This window comes from Cornus florida, unplaced genomic scaffold, assembly GCF_030987335.1.
Source record: "Cornus florida cultivar Cherokee Brave unplaced genomic scaffold, ASM3098733v1 CherokeeBrave_3.0.0_Hap2_Chr02, whole genome shotgun sequence".
In the NCBI taxonomy this organism is placed as follows: Eukaryota; Viridiplantae; Streptophyta; class Magnoliopsida; order Cornales; family Cornaceae; genus Cornus; species Cornus florida.
Genome location: NW_026775572.1, coordinates 61,665,236 through 61,688,659, shown reverse-complemented (window position 1 = coordinate 61,688,659; position 23,424 = coordinate 61,665,236). Strand labels below are relative to the sequence as shown.

The window sequence follows — 23,424 nt, the reverse complement described above, 5'->3', positions numbered from 1 at the left end:
TAGCTAGTACATATTTATCTTATTAGAATAAAATGTAAAATGATAAAAAAATCTAAAAAAAACCTTAGAATCTACGGCGATAATTGCAGAAGATAAGATCAAACGAAAGTGATAAATCAAACTATGTTTATTAAAAAAAATAAAAATAAAATAAAAGATGGTCGAGTAGTTCTTACTTTGTTGCAAGTTGTAGATTCTTCTCTATAGTGCTCTAGAAAAGTGGGAAACAAAGAGGCGTAAAGGATTGAGAGAGAAGAAAGAGAACCGCAAGTGGAAAAGGGGGAGGAAAGAGAAAATATGCTTACGTGGCTGTGTAAAAGGGCGGTGTAAAATACACAATCTTTTTACACATTGGTGATGTGGCAGTATATCTTAACAGATTGCTGGAGATGAAAAAAAATTACAAATCATATATGACAGTGTATATTTTACACATAATAGTTTTTTAACGTACTATTGGAGATGCTCTTATATATGTATGGATGTAATTATAAATGAAGTATTGACATGTTGCCATAAGGAATACAATAATAATGAACTTATGTATTTTTTTTAATACAAGATCTGGCTTTTAAAATTAAGGCTACAAAGATCCAAATTGAAATTTTCTATTACGTTTTAGTGGATACAAGTTTTTTTAATTTCTAAACTCGGTGTTTGTGGAGCCATTTAATAAGTGTTTTGAAAAATTTTAGGGGGGCAATTATAATTTTCTATGTTTTGGTGGACCATAAGTTAGGTTTATTACATTCACTATTTTTTGGGAGCCATAAATAAGAATTTTGAAAGTTTTTAGTTCCCCCCTTTGACATAATATATATGGTTATGCCCCTGCCAGTATGCTCTAGGGGTGTTAAAAAAATCCGGTAAATTAAAAAATCGGACCGGATCATACTGAATTAGGCGATTTAAGCTAGTTGTATAGTGGTTTGGTCCGGTCCAGAGCCCAAATTTATGGAATCGTAATTTTTCAGTCCGGTCCTAGTTTAGGGTCGTGCTGGACCGGACCGAATTGTTACTATGTTATATATATATATATATATATATATATATAAATCAAGTAAAGTTCTCACGTGCTCCCTTTCTTTCTTTTGTTCTTTAAATTTCTTAAATTTCTTTTAAAAAAAAAAAGTCAAATTTCCCTTTTCAAATATATTTCAATTTTTTTTCCTTTCAAATATATGTCAATTTTCTTTCATTTATTTCTTCTTAAATTTTTTTTTTTTTTTAAAACTTTGGCCCCTCTAAATTAAAATAAAATAAAAATAAAATCAATTGAAACGACAAACCTAATTAAACCAAACCGGTTTTTCACGGTTTGGTTTGGTTTGGTTCCATGGACATTATGGTTTGATCTAATTTCAAAAATAGTGGAACCGTTATAAATGGTTTGGTCCCAAAATACTCCCAATCCGGTCCAAACCGGACCATATGCACCCCTAGTATGCTCCATAAAAAGTTAGATATTCACAAAAAAAAATAAAAAAATAAAAATCCTGGAGTATGTGACTTCTTTGTTCTCTGTGACCTCTAATATCATAATTGTTACTCCTCTGTATCAATTTAGTTCTTTGTGTTATTTCAAAATACTTGTCTCATTTAAAAAGTCAAATAAGATAAATGTATTTTTTTTTTTTCGGTAAATTAAGTTTTTAAAATTTCTAACTTGATAATATATGTATTCGAGATTGAAAAGAAAGCTTAGTAATTTTAAAATATCGAAATGGGACTATTAGGGCAATCCGTGTATTAACTTATTAAACCATAATAACTTCCCCATGTTTTTAGTTCACTCAATATGAAGTTAAATAAAGGGCAATTTGTTGGCCCTATGTTATGTTAAAGCCTATGTTATATGAAATCGGGTAGGACATGTATGTGCATCTAAATACAAAAATCGAAGAACATACCATAATGTGAGAGAAAAAAATAAGAGTTTTATGTATAATCATACCATAAACTTGAATTATGAAAAATATTCTTGCTAGGTAAGCACCCAATTAAATATGTTGAACATAGTCGGTTGTTTTGTGTTTTGCACAGGTATTTCATGCGCTCATGAGAGCAAATTTTTTTAGCTTATTTAATTTTTTTTCAAATGGAAGGTGTCAAACTGAAACAATTAATTAATGCAAACCCCATAGTTGGAATTGACTCCAATTGTTTTTTATCTCTTTTTTTTAGTTGGTATTTACACACACACATCTTCGTTGAGACTTGAAATCTCACATCTCTTTGAAAAGTAAGGTCTGATACCGCTACAGTGAGTGACCAAACGAAGTGCATAGGATATTCAAAGTCATTGCTAACAATTTAAAAAAAAAAAAAAAATCCTAATAAATAGTTATTTTGAATAGAATGCTCAAAAAAATAAAAAATAAATATTAATTTATAGACCTAGAATAATTGTAGTGAATTATTAAATCTACCCTTTTAATTAGAACATTCAATTATGTAATTCACTAAAAGTATTCTGTTGTAGTATCAGTGCTAAAAATAAAAAATAATAAATAATAAAAATTCTAGTCAATCTTTCCATTCTAAATGGACGCATTTGTCTTTAGCTTTTTGTCTTCTGGGAAAGCAATAAGTCAATAATAATAAGAAAAAATATTCACAGAAGCGAATATTTGGACAAAATGAAAAGCAGCATCCAAATGAGACTAATCAAAACCTACTCACCTTCCCGTCTAATAATGCAAATAAACAATGTGTAAATATTTTACCAAAAAAATAAAAATAAAAATAAAAATAAAAGAAAATTGTCTATATTAAGTTAAGGGCAATAAAATAAAATAAATTTGTCTATATTAAGTTAAGGGCTCTGAATTCTCATTTCAGCTTCAGAGGAGAGAGAGAGAGAGAGAGAGAGAGAGATGAGCAACACCAAAACTGCAGCCAGGCCGGAATCATATCCGATGACTAGTGGTGATGGCACTTACAGCTACTCCAATAACTCCATTTATCAAGTAAGTAAATTACATGTTTAATATGTGTGTGTATAGATATATATTATAGGATAAAGTGCAATAAACCCTACCTCAACTATATCCAATGAGCACAAAACCTCCCTGAATTTCTAAAGTAACAGAAAACCTCCCCAAACTATGTTGTTTGGTTGCAGTTTACCTAATCCGACGATCGGTCAATCAGTTTTTAACACCTGCCTTGCACGTGAGAGCCCATATTCATCTAAATGACTATACAACCCTAATCAAATGTGCCATTGAAAGACTGTTACTAACCAAAAAAGCCCTAACGCATAAGTTCCCCTAATTCACTCATTGCCCTTCCTCCTTCATCGATCTGTGGTGGTGTTCCTTCAATATAAGAGTGTATAGCATCTCTATTCAAACTGCAAATGGGAAAAATAAAACGATGTCAACCCCACAGATCAATACTCTTATCAAACTGCATCTGAGATCGACGATAACGGTGGTTGTGGCAGTGGGTTGGTTTCAATTGGGTTTGATGGTTTGTGGTGTGTGGGTTTGTGGTTTCAATTGGGTTTGACGGTGTTTGGTAGAGGAAAACAATCATAATTTTATCAACATTGAAGCTTATCACCAAAGGTCAATTACAACAGCAAGAAGAAAACAGAGTCCACCTTGAAAACTATTTTCATGATTATATTTACCTTTTAATTTATTGGTTATTAACGTGTGAAATGGAGTGATAGGATGAGTTGTCAATTATTTATTAGGAATGGAGATTATGTTAGCCACGTGAACAACTCTCATTAGATAGCATATAAAACGAGGTAGTTTTATTAAAGGGGCAAAAGAGTCATTTAACTTTTCCATCAACAGCAATGGATCGCAAAAACCTCCTCTGTCCTAAAACTTAACCAACTTCAGGGTTGAGAGAGTTTTTTGGTAGTTGAGGGGTTAGTTGCATTTGAGGTATAGTTGAGGGGGTTTAATGTACTTTACCCTGTATTATATCTATAGACAACATGTTGCTATTTTGCCTGAATAGGTATTCAACTCTCTGATTAAGTTTTAGGCTTCCTTTAGATTGAAGGAGATTTATATCGACTTAAGATTTAAGAAGCATACATTAAATTTAGATTAATAGTTTTGACTAATGTTTAAATAATACGAAAGTTTTGATCTGAGTAGCTGCTTATATTGATGGATGTCAAGTACCTACTTTAAAACCAATGGTGGTAACGATTATAATTAATTTTGACAGGATGGTACTAAACTATGTAAAATTATTAAATAATTAGTTAGAGAAAATTTAAATTGACATAAATATTTTTTCAGAAATTAATTTACACAAATATTTAATAAATTAGAATTTACAAATTAAGAAGATGCAAGATTAATATGCAAAGGACATGGAGATCTTTCTGGGTGCCAGAGCTAAAGAGATGATTGTTGGAGCTATGATGGTAGTCATCATTATGGGTTTCCCAGATGACATCCATCATTCTAAGCTCTTCCTTGGTGAGCCATATGATTTTCTCAGTTCCTGCCTCATGGATTTGGTCAATATGGTGAGTCCCCACAATCAGCTATACAAATTAAAGCCAAAAAGGAAACCAACTATTCTTATTCAAGTTAAAGGCGCCCAAAAAATTTCTTATATACTATACTCTATATATATATATATATATATTCTTTCCGAAAGTTCAAGTACACGCACACAAGCATACTCACAATATTGCCTCTGGCAAACTCAAATATTCAACCTCTCCTTTAGAGTAATAACCATTGGTTACTATTCAATCTTGCTTGTTGCACAAATGCACCAAAATACTTACATCCCAAAATGTGATGACCTACCTCACGCTATGTAGATTTTGTCCGTTTTGCACATTCTTCGTATTCACGGTTTTTAAAACACGTCTACATATTTAAAAGGCATCCACACATAACTAAAGACAACTTCTCCTCTACCAGGGAAAAATGGACAATATCTGCACGGGGTGGGTTGCATTAATTTGAACCACAGTTGCATCAAATCCTTAGTGTAACCCTATAACACAAACTTTATAGTGTAACCCTAAATACAAAAATCTAAGTACATACCATAATGTGAGAGAAAAAAAATAAGAGTTTTATGTATAATCATACCATAAACTTAAATTATGAAAATATTCTTGCTAGGTAAGCACCCAATTAAATATGTTGAACATAGTCGGTTGTTTTGTGTTTTGCACAGGTATTTCATGCTTTTATGAGAGCAAAATTTTTTAGCTTATTCAATTTTTTTCAAATGGGAGGTATCATTGGTGCTCTGTTTTTCTCTGAATGTGCTCTATGGTAGTAATTTTGCCAGAACCACATTTCTTAATATGAATTGCATATTTCAAAAACTAGAGTACAAAGAGAGCTCAATATTCTATTAGTTCGTCCATCATTAGCTTAGAACCCCATTCATCACATGTTTACCTCACCTTGTTTGTGTTAGTTCACTTGTATTATATTTGGGCTATAGTACTAAAACTATTCACTATGACAGATCTAGTCATGAATATAACTCTATTTGACACTCTTTCTAAGTTGAATCGAGTTTTTTACTATGACAAGCACAGACAGGACTTGTTATTGTTGATATCAGTGCTATGATAGCAATGACTGGCCTATTTTACAAAGAGAAGGTTCAGATTCTACGAAGGAATTGATCAATGAAGCAATATCAGAGAAGCTTGACATAAAAAGCCTCACTTCTACTTCAAGCACATTGCGCGTAGCAGATTTGGGATGTTCAGTCGGGCCAAATACCTTCTTTGCTATGCAAAACGTACTGCAAGCCATGGAAAAGAAGTACCATTCCCAAGGCCTCGCACCTAAAATGCTCGAATTCCAAGTGTTCTTCAATGATCACGCTTCCAATGATTTCAATACCCTTTTCGCTTCTCTCCCATTTGATAGGCAATACTTTGCTGCAGGAGTGCCAGGTTCTTTCTATGGCCGGTTATTCCCCGACTCCTCTCTCCATTTTTTGTTTTCCTGTTATGCGCTCCACTGGCTCTCTAAGGTTCCTGAAGAATTGCTGGACAAAAACTCTCCTGCGTGGAACAAGGGTAACATTCACTACACAAGGGCCTCTGAAGAAGTTGCCAAGAGCTATGGAGCTCAATTTGCAAAAGACATGGAGATCTTTCTGAATGCTAGAGCTAAAGAGACTGTAATTGGAGGGATGATGGTACTTATCATGCCAGGTCTCCCGAATGATATCCATCATTCTCAGCTCTTATCAGGTCTCACACTTGATTTTCTTGGATCCTGCCTCATGTATATGGTCAATGAGGTAAGTCAATGTTCAGCTATTCAAATTAGTGCCAGAAAAGCAATGAAACTTACTAGTTGAAAACTATCAGGCGATACAATCACATTTAAATTCAATTTTATGACCAGAAAAACTTGTTCGAACTATACTAGCTGCATTAATTTAGCTGCAGTTTGTATTCCGTTTAGGATAATGATTTGGAGTCCAATAGTCAGACAACTCCGGCTGATTTATGGGAGTGGGGGCTGATGTCATTAATATTCTTGACGTCATGATGACATCAGCACATACTCATAAAATTAGTAGGATTTGCTCAACTGTTGGACTCCCTATCATTACTATTACACATATCATCCTTTATCTTGTCAACTTTGATGAGTCTGTTACATTTGAACCTTGTGTCAGATCTTCTGTGTAACCCGATAACGCAAACCTTTATTACAGGGATTAGTGTGTGATGATCAAGTGGATTCATTCAACTTGCCAATGTATTTTCCCACCCCCAAGGAGATGGCGCAGCTGGTTGAAAAAGATGGGCGTTTCAGTATTCAGAGAATGGAGTTGATGGAGCACAGTTCCAAGATTAATGCCCCAGTTGATGGGCAGACATTGATACTGCACCTACGAGCTAGCATGGAAGGGATTTTCACCAAACACTTTGGACATGATATAGTTGATAAAATGTTTGAGCAGGCTTTTAAAAAAACTGCAGAGTTATCTTGTGTGCTGGAGTCGACAAACACTATTAAAGCCAAACTATTTCTTGTTTTGATGCGTAAATGATGTGAGTTGAAGAAATTAGTCAGTGAAGCACAAGTGATTCATTCAACTTGCCTGTATATGCTCTATCCCACAAGGAGATGGTGTGCTTATTGAAAGAATGGTGTTGATGGATGCCAGGTCAAAGATTGATTCCCCACTTTTTGTTGAAAATGCACCAATCATTTGGATGGGAGACTGTTGGTGAAATGTTGGAGCAGACTTTGCCTGTGTCTGCTATCTTCTCTTTTTTTCCTACTGTATTTAGAAAATATATGGTTAAAAACTATACTGTGTTGGAATATTTGGTGTTCAAAATATAATTGAGTTGTAATCTTTGTTTTTGAGTCCTTGTGATGTGTTTGAAAAGCTTCAAAGTTCATGATTTTGTGGTTCAAATGCAGAAATTTAAAGCTTTGATAGTGGAGAATGCACACTCTAGGTACAGGAATACATGGAGTGGTGTGAGGACTCTTTGCTTCTAAAGCTAATATTATTTTGAAGTGTTCAAACTAGCAGGAGTTGGAAATTTGGCCAAGTGTTTGGACTGTAAGTTTGCACCAAATTGATACTATTTGTTAATGCAATTTATTGTGGCGTCCAAGATCTGGAGAAAAAGTGATTGATATTTGTGTGTGCGTGGACATCCTAACTATATAGATGCGTTTCAAGTAAAATAGTGAAAAAAAAGTATGCAAAGCGAATAATATCTACATGTTGTGGAAGGATAATAGCTATTGTCTTAACTATTCTACTTTTTGGTTCTGTTCTTTGTTCTAGCAACAGAATTAATTGTCCGTGTTTGAATGATTTTATTTCCAAAAAGTTTATACTGTTAGTAATTTTCCTTGCTAGGTGGAAGATCGGAAGAATGGTGTTGATGGATGTTAGGTCAATGATTCATGCCACTTAATTTTGGTGTTGACAAATTGTAGTGTCGAATTTCTAGAATGTTTTGAACTACCTTTATTTGAGAAATGGAAGACAATGAATTTTTTTCTTACTAATTTTTAACTTTATTTTTATTAAACTAAAACAGACACACGAATTTTTATGGGATACAACTAGGGTGGCAAATGGACGGGTTGGGTTGGATTTGGGTTGGGTTAAAAATGAACGAGTTGGGTTGAATTTGGATTGGGTTGAATTTGGACGGGTCAATATGGGTCAAGATCCATATTCAACCCGTTTAAAAAGGGTTAAAAATAGGCGAGTCAACCCATTATGACATGTGGATCCATTAATTATTATTTTTAATTATTTTATATTTTTTAAATTTTTAAATTTTTAATTATTTTTAAATTTTTTTATTATTTATTATTTTTTAAAAAATTTTAATTTATACAAACGGATCTAACAAAATAAATCTGTGGTTGAGAGTTGTTTTTTTTCAAGTGCAAATATTATATATCTATCTCCCATTGAGTTATATAGCTATATATATATTTGACTGAACCCACTTTGGTTGTAATTTGTGAGGCACAGGGAGTTGGAGTGAAAAATGTGTCTGGAGAGAGAATAGCGGAGAAAGAAAGGAAGGTATTATTTAACAGTCATATTTTGCAATTTGTGAAATTTTTTTCCTGAAAAAACAGAATATGACCATTACTAAATTATTAGACGTAACCTTATTTAAAATAAAAAAAAAAAAAGAGAAAGAAGTTAAGTCAGAAGGAAAATACTTGAGCCTTCCATATCCAAATAATTGTTTTAGCTTTATTTTCACATTTAAAATTACCAAGCATGTTTTAGTTTTGACAGAAATAATAGTACCAGTTTTACTAAACACGCCCAAATTTAATAATTTTGTTAAGAAAATTATAACTAAATCAAGTGAAAATATTAAAAGAGGATTAAAAAAAAGAAAAAAGGAAAGTGAAGAATATTTTTAGAAATTTAAAATGAAAAGAATATTTTAGAAATTTTCGTTCATTTTCTCACTCTTGGTCGCCCCAATCAATGTCACAAAGACACAACGGCGTTTGTCACCACTCCCTCCGCCCTATACGAATAAACTCCTTTTATGTTTTTCTATTCCATAAACTATTACTGTATATTGTATGATATATGTATGCAGAGTCATACATACATACATACATACATATATATATATATATATGTTCCTGTAATGAACAAATGTCATTTTTATATATGCAGAGCCCTAATTACTGTGAACTATGGGACTAATTTTTAATCTGTCTGAAATTATTAGTCCTACTTAATTGGGATCACGGTCACGCTCAGGAGCCAAGTAAATTAAAAAAATTATTTAATTTTTTAAATTTATTTTTAAATTTTTTTATTTATTTTAAATTTTTATTATTTTTTAAATTTTTTTAATTTTTTAAAATTTTTATAATTTTAAAAAAAAATTAATTATTTTTATTTTTAAATTATTTTTTTGGAAGGTTTTAAATTTTTTTATTTTTAAATTTATTAGTTTTTTAATTATTTAAAATTATTATTTAATTTTTTAAAATTATTTTTAATTATTTATTTTTTTAGAAGAAATTTTTAGAGAGACAAATTTAGAGAAAGGGGATTGTGGGTGAGAGAATTTTAGAGAGAGAAATGAGTTGAGTAGAATATGGAATAGATGTGTGTTGTGTGTTTATTATGTGATGGGTGAAATATGGGTTGAATGTGGTTAACCATATTCAACCCATTTTGACCCTCAAATTAAATGGTTAAAAATTACCCAACCCATCTTGACCCTCAATTAAATATAGTTCATCCATAACCATTAAAAAGCGGGCGAATATGGACGGGTTAATAGTTCCTGACCCATTTTGTCACCCCTAGATACAACCTTTGAGTGTTTAATAATTGATGAGAGCTATTTTTCCTCCAATTTTAATAAATTGTAAATTTGTAATATATTTCTAATATTTTCCTTACTCATTGTTTTACATTAATACTTAATAGTGTTGTAACATGTTAATTAAATCATTATAAATGGTTTAAAAAAAAAATTCCAAAAATACGAAAAAAACTAAACAAACGAGTTGGTTGGGTTCCGGTTGATACCATGATACCATTTCCACGGGTTCGGTAAATAAATTAAATATAGGGCCCATGTTATTCTAATTGGTCGGTATTGGATCGAGTTTGAGCTCATATGATTCAACCAACCCGACCCATTGCCACAACCAATTACCAGATAGTAGTGGCGGGACCACAATAGGAGTTCTAGTTATCAACTAATACTCTGTATTTTCCAGATAGTTCCACAATAGGAGTTGTAGTTATCAACTACACAACTTAAACACCTATTTGATCTCTTCTTTTGCTATACATATATATACACGCGTTTTTTTATATTACTACATCAAAAATTAGGGTTCATAGTTTTCAATCTGTTTGATCACTGCCTCTCTTTGCATCCAAAGAAGAAGAAGAAGAAGACTTCTAGGGTTTTGTATTTTCTCTTTCTATACATCTTTTTTCCAGATTTTATTTTCTTCCTGTTTAAAATCTATCTTTATATATATATATGCACACCCGGTATATGGATATAACCGATGGTTTTTGAAGGGATTAGTGTGATTTTTATTAGGTGTCGTCCGGTTTTGTTTGAATCGGCTATTGATTCTTATTTGGTTGTTTCTGAGGCCTTTTCTGAATAGATTTTCCTTTTGTGGGTTTGTATCGAAATTGTTGTTTTGTGATTTGGGATTGATTATTTAACTCCAAGGAAGGTTTGACTGAGTTGTTGGAGAGGAGCATTCAATTAATCAATTAATGGAGTAGAAGTTGCTTGGAGCCAAGTGAGGCAACATTATGCAGAGCAGCAAGGCTCACCTTCTTCAGTCATTGAAACATGAAAACATTGTCGGAACGGACGAAAGACCTCGTTCATGAGGCTCTGAAATGTTGATGGGGCATTTGTGAGGCCGAAAGGCATCTCCTCACAAGAAATTCGCGCATATTTGGCCAATAGAAATCTTGTTGAACACGATGCAAGGTCTGATCTCCGAGGTCTACACTATCTCCACAGTCACACCATTATTCATGAAGATCTCGAGTGTGAGAATTTTTTTGTGAATGGCAATAGTGCAGAGTTAAAAATTGGGGGTCTTGCGTTGGCTTCTGTTATGCATTCTCCAAGTAGTGGTGTTGGCACTCCTGAATTGGTTTACCAACTGTTTGATATACATTCCTTTGGAATGTGCATGCTAGAGTTGGTTTCTTGTGAAAACCTATATGGTGAATGCAAAAGTCAAGCACAAATATATAAGGTTATGTCTGGATTGATGAAGCCAACTGCTCTTGAGAGGGTGAATGATCCCCAAGTGAGGCTGTTTATAGAAAAGTGTTTGGTTCCAACATCACTGGGTTTGTCCGCGGCAGAGCTGTTGAAAGATCCCTTCCTATCGTCTCCAAATTGAAAGGGGCTTATTTGTGATCCTCTTGTACCAATAAAGGTGCCAAAGTCCGGTTCTATTCCGACGGACATAGACACTAGCAACAAACCTTTCAGCTCCAGAGTTTCAGTGGTTCGGATAAGAGGTGAGAAAGTTGATGATATCTCTGTTTCATTGACCTTGCGTGTTGCTAACTTGTGTGGTCAGGTGAACACAATTGAGTTTAAGTTTGATCTTGATACTGATACTGTACCCTCAATAGCTGGTGAGATGGTTGAACAACTCAATTTTTTGTCGAAGGATGATAAGCCATCATTAGTGAAGTTAATGGACAGGTTGATTGACAAACTTGTACCCAACTGGAAAAATTCATCAGGAAATGGATTAACAGATTCATACGGGAATTCTGCTGTACTTCAACATGATCAAAACTCACAAAGTTTGTCTGTTTTGAGATCCGATGATGAAAATACTGATCAACACAAAAAAGGTAGTGTTCGGGGGAATGTCATATCGAGTCAACCAATGAAGGATTCAGAGATACCCTCTGCTGCTTCATCCAGTGCACTGTCTAAGGAGATGAGTTTGTTAAGTCTCTTTTCACCATCTGAAGCAGACGATGATCGGTTGAAGCTGAAGCTTAATGGTATTGAGATGGAATACTACCAACGCCTTCGTGAACTCTTGAGAATGAGGGAGGATGCCATATATGATGCCAGTCAGAGGTGTATAAAAAAGAATTAGATATCTATTTTTTTTTTTTATGTAAATAGATTTTATTTTCTCAAATACAATTCAGAATATGCATGTTTCAGTTTTTAAAGAAATGGAAGTGTCATGTTCTTTCAGCATTGCTTGAATGATTATATGATGAATTTGTTATTTCTTACACACACACACACATATATATATATATACTTCTGTTTTGTTATTTTTTTAGCTTTCCTTGTCTGCTGTTGTTTCAAATATGGTCAACTCAGGCCCTGGTAGTGCAGTGACAATTCTTATAGAGTAGCCCCATCAGATGGTGCTTGTTTGACACTCGTTTGAAATAACAAACAAATTGAAGGCTGAGACATGTGATGGTGGTTAGATTTTTTAGCCTGTGTTATAAGCTTGGCATAAACATATAGTGTATTTCATAAATTCTCGCATAATTTTTGAGCAACCAGATTGCTAGCTTACTTTCCAGTTTGGTAACTTATGATTTTGGTAGCTTATTATCACGCCCCGCCGATGGAGCTTATGCCACGCAAGCAACACGTAAGTACTGAGTAGGACGCTTCATGATGAGATAAATTTATGGAGTCTTCTGCAGTTATCTAGAGTAGGATGGAGGATTCTATATCCACTGAACAGTTGGCAGGGCCAAAATACACTATAATGTTGGGCTTTGGACGGGCTGACCCATTAAACCCACTTTTTTTTTTCTTTTTTTATTTTTTTCCCCTTACCAATAAATATGCAAATTACATTTCTTTATTTTCCCTGTTTGAAACATCAATTTTTTCACAAAATTTTAATTCATTAATAATTTCTTTTAATCTGATCAGACTATTAGTATTGTGACTGAAGTATTCAATTATTAATTTTTGTATTTTTTCAACTCTAATTTTATTTTTATTAATACAAAAAAATAAAACTTACCTTATTTTATTTTAAATATAAAAATAAAATAAAATATTCTTTTTATTTGTTATTAAATAAATTTTTATTTTAAAATTATTCGAGTTGGCGATTGCTTGATACCTGTTTGCATTTGGGTTATCTCCCTCTCCAATCACAAATATATATCAATGACCAATTAGGGTTTTCAGTAAATGATACAGACACTTCACATAAATAGATACATATATATCAAAGATTTGGATGCCCAAAAAAAAAAAAAAAAAAAAACCCGGAAATTTTTTAAAATTTTGGGTTTTGGGTTGGGTTCGGGTCGAGCCCGAGCCCAACCCGAAGACGTTTGCGCTTTGAAAAATTCCAACTGGATTTAGTCCTGATTTATTAATTTAAAAGCCCAAGTTCCAAAAAAATTGGGCTGAGCTTGATTGGCCCACCCAAGTTGCACCCCTAGATCGAATAGGAGTATTTCATGCTAATATGCCTTGAATGAAATCAATTTTGCTACAACACCTATGATGGCCCTGGTTTTTCAAACCAGCGCGTCCTGCGATGAATGAAAGTTTGACTCGATAACGGATCCCGAATGCGAAAGCGAAAATAGAAACTAAGCTTCTAGAGATACAATACATCTCTAAAACACAAAAAGTGACCTTCCATGAGGCCACGGAACTCAACGAGAACAGACTCGGAAGAAAAAACTCAAAAATAGACCAAGTATACCCCCCAAGGGCAAAATGGTCTTTTCATACGGAAATAAAGTCTCGAGAGATGTACGTCATCCCTAAGACAAAAGCATGACTTCACATGAAGTCACAGAACTCAAAAAGACAAAGTATGGAGTGACGTTTTAAAAAGGACAAGTTTAGTCCTAGGGGCAAAATAGTCATTTTAAAAAAGATCGAGGTGCAACCGTGCATACCATTGGATAGACAACGAAAAATTAACGAATTAAACTCAAAAATCACTTGATTTGGAGTCTAGATGGAAGAGAAATAGCAGAACAAAAAAAGGACGTTGACGCGGCCAAGGGGCACCAAGGCAGCCCCCCATGCACGGCAAGGACTGAACAGCACTGAATAGTGTTTTTGCAAATAGTGTACTATTTTGGACCCTTAAATGGATTTTTTTGAAAAAATACAAAGAAGAAACCTCCCTTAAAATCAAGTTTTCTAGCTGACTATGTCAAAAAAAAAAAAAAAAAAAATGCAATTTTGCTTCAAGTATTCATTTCGACAAATATGATACTGTGTGCTAAAAAATTTGTGCACGCAAACGCAATAAGTGTTTTGAGACGTGCGGGAATGGTCTACGGCCCCCAAATATTCCCCAAGCATAAAATGACCTATTAAACCTCAAATTTGCCTAAATTGACTTTTAAAACAAAAGTTTGAAACCAAAACCCATGGATGCTTTCAAAAGACAGTTTGACACTTGGCCACACTTCATACATATATAAAGAGACCCTAAGGGTGTGCTATTGCACACTTTACACATCCCAAATAAAAGATACTACCTTCATCCCAAATTAGATGTCCTGTTTGGGGAACTAATTTGTGAGTCACGGTTCCCCAAACAAGACATCTCTTTTAGGATAGAGGGAGTATCATCCTAAAGCGTCTAACTTCTCTATTTTACTTAGTTATACATGGAATCCAAAGTACTCAAACCCTTGGCCTTATTACAAACATGTCAAATACATCTCAAAAGGTGAACTTATGTACACATTACATATTTAAAACAAAGTATACATGTTTTGACATATAAAACCAAAAGTAAGGCATTTCATACTAACAAGGGCATGAACAAAGTACTACAAAATATTCCAAGCATTCAAAATGATCCAGGGATGTGATGCATCCCAAAACAACGTTTCTTTACCTGAAAAACAACCTAAATCACTAGGGTGAGTAAACGAGTTACTCGTAAAAAGTGGATATGCGTATAACCTAAAGTTTTACAAACTTTGCAAATTAATATAAATCAATCTATGTGGTACATGCCACCTAACATCTATGTTCCAAATGAGTCTAAGGGATCATCTTAGGCTACATTAGAACAATAAAACACAAATCACAATATCCATAATATTTAGCTGGCATTGGAACTTCCAACACAACGCAATAAGATTTAAACTCACAAAGTTATCAATTTGGAATTTAAAATGCGAAATCTAATAGTGGAAAACTTAGACATCACGTCGGATTTTAACCGAACAATAACAATTTCATTCGGGTTACTAGCCCGCTTAGAACTACCCTAGTGCGCACGTGTGGGGAGAGCTAATCTCCCACCCTTGAGCTATACTCTAATCATATTCGAAACAGACGACATCCCAAGTTTCCAAAATCAGCAAATTGTGCATCAACGTACATATCATCGTGTATATTGATGAGCGCTGAAAAGTGCGTATTTAAACCCCTTAAACTTAGACATTCTAGTACCTTTATCTATCTTACTTTACCGTTTTAGATTAATTTTGTATTATTTCCATTTTCAGGCACTTATCCCTAAAATAAGCTAACTCAGCCAAATAAGAGCTTAATTGAAGCAATTATGGGATTAAACAAAGAAAGGAGCAAAGTGGAGAAAGAAGGAAGCAAATGAAGCCAAAGGTGGAAAGTAGTAAAGTTCGATCGATCCAATTTCAAGGTTCGATCGATCAAACACTGATCGATCTCAGCACTTCAAGATAGATCCAAGCCTTGGCCCAAAAACAAAAAGTCCAAAATTCGATCGATCCAACACCACCCTTCGATCGATCGAACACCACCCTTCGATCGATCGAACACTTTTGTCCTTATTCAAATGATTGATCCTATCCACAGCTGTACCACCTACTAACCACTTTTGTCCTTTTCCCAAAAATATCTCCCAAAATATCTCGGATTTGTCTTTTCCCAAAAAACTCAACCAGTTAGATCGATTCAACTTAAGTTCGATGGATCTCAGCCAGTTCGATCGATCCAAGTCCAAGGTTTGATCGATCGAACTTCCTCTAGTGCGAAAAAGTTAAATTTCCATCTCATTGAAAGTTGACTTTTATCCAATCTTTAGGGAATATTGTGTGCACGACCCCAGCTCATTTTGGGTATCATTTGACCTACCTATATAAGGATAAGGATTGCTTTTTACAAGGGGAGCTAATATCATTTTTCATATCATCTCTTGGAGAGCAAGCTTAGAGGAGGAGGAGGCTAGAGACACCATTGGAGTTCTTCATCAACAAGGAGCAGTTTTCTTCCATGGAGTTAGCCCTTGAGGGTTGGAGCAACATAACCATGAGTGGCTAGACATCCTCTTGGGGCTAGAGTTAGCCCTAAGCATGCTTTCTATATCTTAATCTTGTGTATTATTGAGGGATTAGTGTTGTAATTAATATTTTGATACTTCGATATATATAGATCTTGATTGTTCAATGATTTATGTGGTTAAATGCTTTCAATTGATCATTTCATTCTATCCATATGTCTATGTATGCTAGAATAGATATTCATGTGCTTGTCTCTAGATTTTGTGTTATTGATGCATATCTATGTGTATTGATGCTATAGATTTAGAGATTGTCAAAACATAGTGCTTAATGGAATGCTCTTGTGATTCTCTTGATGGTTCATACTTATTCCTTGATGGATTGTGCCTCTCCCCTAGTTTATTTTCATGCTAGTAGTGTAGTTGTAGTGTAGTGTTAAATGGGAGGACAATCCATGCTTGTTGTTTGATGATCCAAGCTTTTGAATGCAAGTAACATATGTCTCTAACCTTGTGTTATATTCGGATTGTGAGCTTAATGAAAGGATTAATGACTTGTTTTGATCTATTGTACCTTTCACATGTTGTTTAGACAATATATGCTTCATTGCTTAGATATATTGTATCTTTCACATGATATTTAGACCATACATGTTTAACTAGTCATCCTTACTTGTTGAATCAACCAAACACACACACACACACCAATATTGCAACACACCATTTGCCTTCATTAGTCACTTGTCAATGGTATAGAAATGCATTGCTTGGTGGTAATCTCTAAACCCCACGACTCTTCTCTCTCTCTTATTTACTCTTAGCTGCTTTCTTTTGCGATCACTTAGTTTAATTTAGTTGCTCTCTAATCAACCAACCAACTAGCCCTAATAGCGATTCCACGACCTTGTTCGATCCTCATAATCCCTTGGGACGATCCCTTCTCGCCCTAACTATATTTATAGCGAAAGGTAGTAGTGGCTTCTATAAATGTAAAACTCTTGGCCTTCGCCTTAAAATGCACACACTCTCTTAAGCTTGACGGTAGTGCGGCAGACCAAGTCGACCATTCAAATGAAATAGCCGCCGAAATGAAGTCCTTATCTCAAAGGTTTGATCAATTTTTGATTAACCAGAACTCGGCGAACCAAGTATCTTCCTTCCCTAACCATTCTCATCGTGCATCAAATGAAACATATATGACTTGTGCTAGTGTTCTTCATTATACTTCTCATTGTCCTTACGGACAAGTGCAAAATGAACCTAATGAACAAGTCAATTGTAATACCCCTAATTTTAAAAGGATAGTCTCGGTATTTATTTATTTATTTTTATTGTATTTTTTTTAATTGTTTAATTGATTATTTGACTAATTGTTTATGTGTTTAATTGAATTAAGTGTTACTTGATTAATTGGCTACTTATCTATGTGTTATTTGTATTTTGTCTAGGTGTTATTTATATTATTTGTTTAATTAGATTGTGTGCTTAAATGATGTATTTGATTAATTGTAATTAATTGTAAATTAAATGATTAAATGTTTTATTTTATTTTATTTTATGGTTATGGTTAGTGGTAATGGGCTAACTAATTGGGTCCCATGAACTACTTGGATAGGAAGTTGGATGGGTATGGATAATTACCCATGGATAGTTGTATATGTATATATATAGATATATATGTATATACATATATATAAAAAGGAAAGTAATTTATTAATTTTATAGTAACTTTAGTATTAATAAATAATCTGATGTATATATTTTATATATTTATATAATAAGGATATACATATATTTTATACGTAATATGTTTTAAGTTACCTTTTTAATATTATGGTAACTTTAGTATAAATAAATAATCTGATGTATATATTTTATTTATTTAATGAGGATACAGATAGATTATATACGTAACATATTTTAAGTTACTTTTTTCATATTATGGTAACTTTAGTATAAATAAATAATCTGATGTATATATTTTATTTATTTAATGAGAATATAGATAGATTATATACGTAACATGTTTTAAGTTACCTTTTAATATTATGATAACTTTAGCATTAATAAATAATCTAATGTATATATTTTATTTAATTAATAAGGATATACATAAATTATATACGTAACATATTTTAAGTTACCTTTTTAATATTTTTATTTTTTTTTTTTATTTTTCTTTATTAAGTTGACTTTGATTGGAAAAAGGAATAGGGTTATTATTTAGCCTATAAATACACAACTATAAGTTGAAAAAGGAGTGACAATATATCACGTAATATATTCTAGAAAGAGAGAGTTAGAGAGTGAAGGAGAAAGAGGAAGGAATGAGGAGAAAACCCTTTAGAGAGAAGATCAAGGAAGAAGATGTTTAACTTTCAGTCCGAAAGTTTAAGGCAAGTTCTTCTTCTATTTCTTTCCCTTTGATTCGTGTTTCTATACATGCCTAGGAAATTTCAGGATTTATTAAACACATAAAATTAAATAATTATGCATGTTTAAATGGATTAGAACATATGTTTTATGAATTTGGTTCATATCTGTTCTTGTATTATGAATTGATAAATTCATGATTTTGATTTGATTTCCAGTGTGAATTTTTACATGTTTAAATTATGTGTATTTCATATCTGTGGAATGATGGAACGTCTAGTGAGGTTCCTTTAGTGTGTGTATATATATATATATATATATATATACGGACTACTAGTTACTGTTGGATTGACTAGGATGTATACGTGTATCGGATCTCTGCTTGGACTGTAGTAGAGTAGAACTTGTTTGTGGGTCTGACCCACCATTATTTTTCAGGTGTTCGTCAGGAGTAGAGGTTGTTCGTGCTGAGCAGGGATCAGTGTACTTCATTCTTCCGATGCTACATAGGAGTTCCTTTATGATTCAGTTTCCTGATTTAGACAGTTATTGCTGTCATTTGTTTAGTTTGGATTTTCTAGGGGTCCACACAGTATGGATTCCCGAGTTGTATTTTGGAGGATCAGTTGTATCAGAAGAGTTTATTATTTAATGAAAATATATTCTGAAGTTTATTATTAGATTATCATTTTAGTTTCTTGTCAGCATTTTATTTATTCTTCTTTATTCTTTTGTACTCTGTGTTCGTTTATTATCAATTTGTTTTGATATCCTCGGGTATTCGGGCGTGGGCCTGGTCAACCCGCATTCGGAAATTCGGGGGGTATCACATCAATGCAGCTTTCGTGAACCAAAGGAAAAATCCTTATGATACTGATTATAATCCAAGTTGGAGGAATCATCCAAATTTCTCTTGAAAAAACTAAGGAGAGGGCTCAAATCTTTCCCAAGGCGGTTTTTAAGGGAAGTACATTCCACCTCCACTGCAAAACCAAGGATCCCAAGGTTATAGATTTATCAATCACAATGGAATCAATTTGTTAATTCTCATTTTCCCAACCAATCTTATTTCCCAAGGAAATACTAGAAGTCCCGCCTTTGAAGAAAAAGTTTTAAATGCTTTGGGCACTTTAGAGGCTAACACTCAATTGCTTCATTCTCACTCTCAATCTATTGCAAAGCTAGAAACCCAAGTAGGGCAAATAGCAAGCACTCTCAATGCAAAAGAAAAGGGAAAGATGCCTATTAATGCCCCACCCAAGCAACAATGTGTTGTGGAAACCCATTCCTCATCGGAAGGCCACACCATTGAACATGTTAATGCGGTGACTATGTTGCGGAGTGGTAGGATTATGGACAATCAAGTTGAAATGTCCAATGAAGAGAGTGAACCGATGCAACCTCAAGTTGTCACCCGTCCCGTTTCACATCCCATTCCTCCTTCATTGCATATACATAATCTTGTGAATGAGAAAGTCTTGAAAAATGTGTTTGAAAAATAAGTTTTGAAAAATAATGTTGAAAAAGTTTTGTTGAAAAATGATTTGAAACAAAATGATTTAAAAACTTCTTGTGTTGAAGAAAGTTCAAAAGAAAATTCTGAAAAAGTGTTTGAACCAAAAGTTCCATTTTCGGATGCCTTAAAATGATCCATTTCAAAAGATAAGCAAAAGGCAAAAACCAATGAAATCATGGAAATGTTTAGGCAAGTGAAAGTCAATCTTCCACTATTGGATGCAATCAAGCAAATTTCGGTTTATGCCAAATTCTTGAAAGACTTGTGCACCCAAAAGCGGAAGAACAAGAGCCAAACACCAAGAAAAGTGGTTTTGACCGAGCAAGTGAGCTCAATTTTGCAACATAACACTCTTCCAAAGTTTAAGGACCCCGGTTCACCCACTACATCATGCATTATTGGTGATCATATTATTAATCGGGCGCTTCTTGATTTAGGAGCAAGTGTTAACCTTCTCCCATACTCGGTTTATGTCAAATTAGGCCTAGGTGAATTGAAACCGATGTCGGTAGTTTTGTAACTTGCCGATCGATCCATTAAGAAGCCTAGGGGTATAATTGAGGATGTTTTGATTAAGATTGACAAATTCTTCTTTCCCGTTGATTTCGTTGTCATAGACACGGAACCAGTCCCCAACCCTAAGAGTCAAATTCCCGTTATCCTTGGCCGTCCCTTCTTGGCAACCGCTAATGCCAACATCAATTGTAGGACGGGGATAATGAAGATCTCATTTGGCCATATAAAGGTGAAGTTGAATATCTTTAATCCCACACCCAATTCATTTGACAAATATGAATGAGAGGTTAATGTTGTAGATAAATGTCATGATCTTCAATGTCAAGGAAGTGAGCTTTTGTTTAAGACTAAATCTTCAAAGGGATCATCTTCAACCTTACATTCTCAAAGTGTTGTTTCAAATTCTTCCTTTGAAAGGGCATGGAAGCCCAAAAGTTGTGATTGCATAGACAAAGAATAAAAAGTTTCTTTTGAGCTTAATCCAATAAGTTCTTCAAAGAACCATTTGTTGGATGGAGTTCAAAGCATCTTTCACCCCAACAAGGAGTGGATGCATTACAAGATCTTTGATCCGGGCTAAAAGAGCCCAATGTCTTGCTAAAGATGTTAAAGACTAGCAAAAACATTTCGTAGGGTGTCAAAACCCTATTCCTCCCTCATTTCTATCTTTCATTTCATTTCTTGCGAAGTCTAGATATTTGTTTTTGGTTCTCATATGCATTGAAAGGAACTTTGGTGAGGATTGCATGAGTTTTCATGTCATTATTGAGCATTCTGCATAGTTCGATCGATCTCAAACCTGAGTTCGATCTATCAAACTCTATTCTGCATCCAACACTTAGAAAATTTTTCGACCTGCATCAACCTGCATCCAAATCACCTCTCTGTCCCATCGTTCGAACTTATTCTTAAATCGATCAGGAGACCTTCGATCGATCCAACTTCAAAGTTTGATCGATCTCATGATTCAACACTTAGAAAAATTTTGAGCCTGCATAAACCTGCATATTTCACCTCTCTGTCTCATCGATCGAAACATTCCAAGATCGATCGGAAGTTCTTCGATCGATCCAACTTCCAAGTTCGATTGAGCCAAAAACCTGTATATTTTTGCTCTCTCTCTGATCGATCGAACTCTTGTTCTGATCGATCTCAGTTCTTCATTTCATTATTTTGACTTTGTTTTGACTTTTCGAATTTTTTTAAAAAAAACTCCAAAATATTTTCATTTTTCTTTTATTTTGTTTAATTTTCATTTCATTTTATTTTATTTTTAAAAAAGTTTTCCAAAATTCAAAAAAATATTTTAATTTATTTAGTTTTTAATTATTATTGATTATTCAATTAAAAAATTTTTTAAAAAAAAAAAAAAAAAACCCAAAAATATTTTATTCTATTTTATTTTATTTTATTTTACAATTTTTAATTTTAATTTTGCATTTTTCAAAAAAAAATTTCAAAAATCCAAAAATACTTTGAAGAGAGTTCATCAAAGTTTGATCGATCTCAGTTGAAGTTCGATCGATCAAACTCTGGCGGGAATGTTTTTAAAATAGATCTGGAGGGTCTCAAGATCGATCATTTAGATCGATCCAACCTTCCAAAGCCTAACCCATCTTCGTCGCCACTGTACAATCTCATCTCCCTCATCTCCGGCGAATTCTCCGGCAAGATCTAAGTGCCAATCTCTCTCTCCTTTCTCGGATTCATCTTCACTCGTTCATATCTCCACTTCTCTCATCAATTTGGGTAAGATTCGAATCCATCTTCTATGATTGAAGCTTCAACCTCATGTATACATGACTTAGATGTTGCATCCATGCTTCACTTGTTGGATCCATGATATTGAGATGATGAAACCACCATTTTTGAAGCTTTAAAACACTGTGTACATATTTATATATATATATGCTTTTTATGTATTTGTGTATTCCGATTTAAATTGGGAGTTTGCGCTTCGCAAAGTGATGGAATTGATTGATTTGTCGTGTTGATGGGCCCACGAACATGTTCGTGTGGGCCCCATGCTTCCAAAGTCATAGATCTGTGACTGTTTACATTCGTCGCACAGTTCGATTGATCGAACTTGTATCTCAGATCGATCTTGAGAGATCGATCGAACTCATGTCTCAGATCGATCAAAGTTATGAGATTGATCTCACTTTTTTTCGATCAATCCAACTTTTGTAATTGATCTCACTTATTTTCGATCGATCCAACTTTTGTGATCGATCTCACTTCTTTTTCTGATCGATCAAACTTCACAGATCTCACACACACACTTTATAAATATGGAAGGGCATAAGATTCAGCGGAGGGGGGATTATTTGATAACCCTCTACGCCTTCTACACCGGGCACTGGGTGTCCATTCCTGCGCTCATCTGGAACGTGATGAGGAAGCTATATGACGAGTACATTAGCAAGGAGACGCCCGGAAGGGCTAAGTCTCTCCCATTCAGCCACCTCATCACCCAGATTCTTATAGACCAACGCTACCCTATTCATCCTCGGGAGCACCCCGAGAGAAGTTCCTGTCACTTTCTAAAGAAGGACTGGACCAAGAGCTACAACGCCATTATCACTAGACTGCAGGACCACACAGTAGTGGCTGCAGAGGAGCTAGAGAAGGAGGAGGCACAGGCAGCAGCAGATCCAGCAGCGGATGACACACCAGTCGATCCAGCTACTGAGCATATAGATATTGACTTAGAGTGCCCTGCAGATGACACAGAGCAGTACTCTCCAGCTAGGTCACCCATTCACGAACAGGAGCAGACTC

At 34.1% G+C, this 23,424-nt stretch overlaps 2 protein-coding genes across 2 annotated transcripts; both read left to right on the top strand.

Moving 5' to 3' along the window:
- Positions 1 to 4,342: 4,342 nt before the first annotated feature.
- LOC132296314 (loganic acid O-methyltransferase-like) lies at positions 4,343 to 7,349 on the top strand. The gene is made up of 3 exons (XM_059794526.1): positions 4,343 to 4,501; positions 5,569 to 6,261; positions 6,685 to 7,349. The coding sequence occupies exons 1-3, from the start codon at positions 4,343 to 4,345 to the stop codon at positions 7,021 to 7,023; spliced, it is 1,191 nt and encodes a 396-aa protein (XP_059650509.1). The 3' UTR covers positions 7,024 to 7,349.
- On the top strand, positions 7,121 to 12,107 carry LOC132296313 (probable serine/threonine-protein kinase WNK9). The gene is made up of 3 exons (XM_059794525.1): positions 7,121 to 7,199; positions 10,900 to 11,291; positions 11,391 to 12,107. The coding sequence occupies exons 1-3, from the start codon at positions 7,121 to 7,123 to the stop codon at positions 12,105 to 12,107; spliced, it is 1,188 nt and encodes a 395-aa protein (XP_059650508.1).
- Positions 12,108 to 23,424: the final 11,317 nt, after the last annotated feature.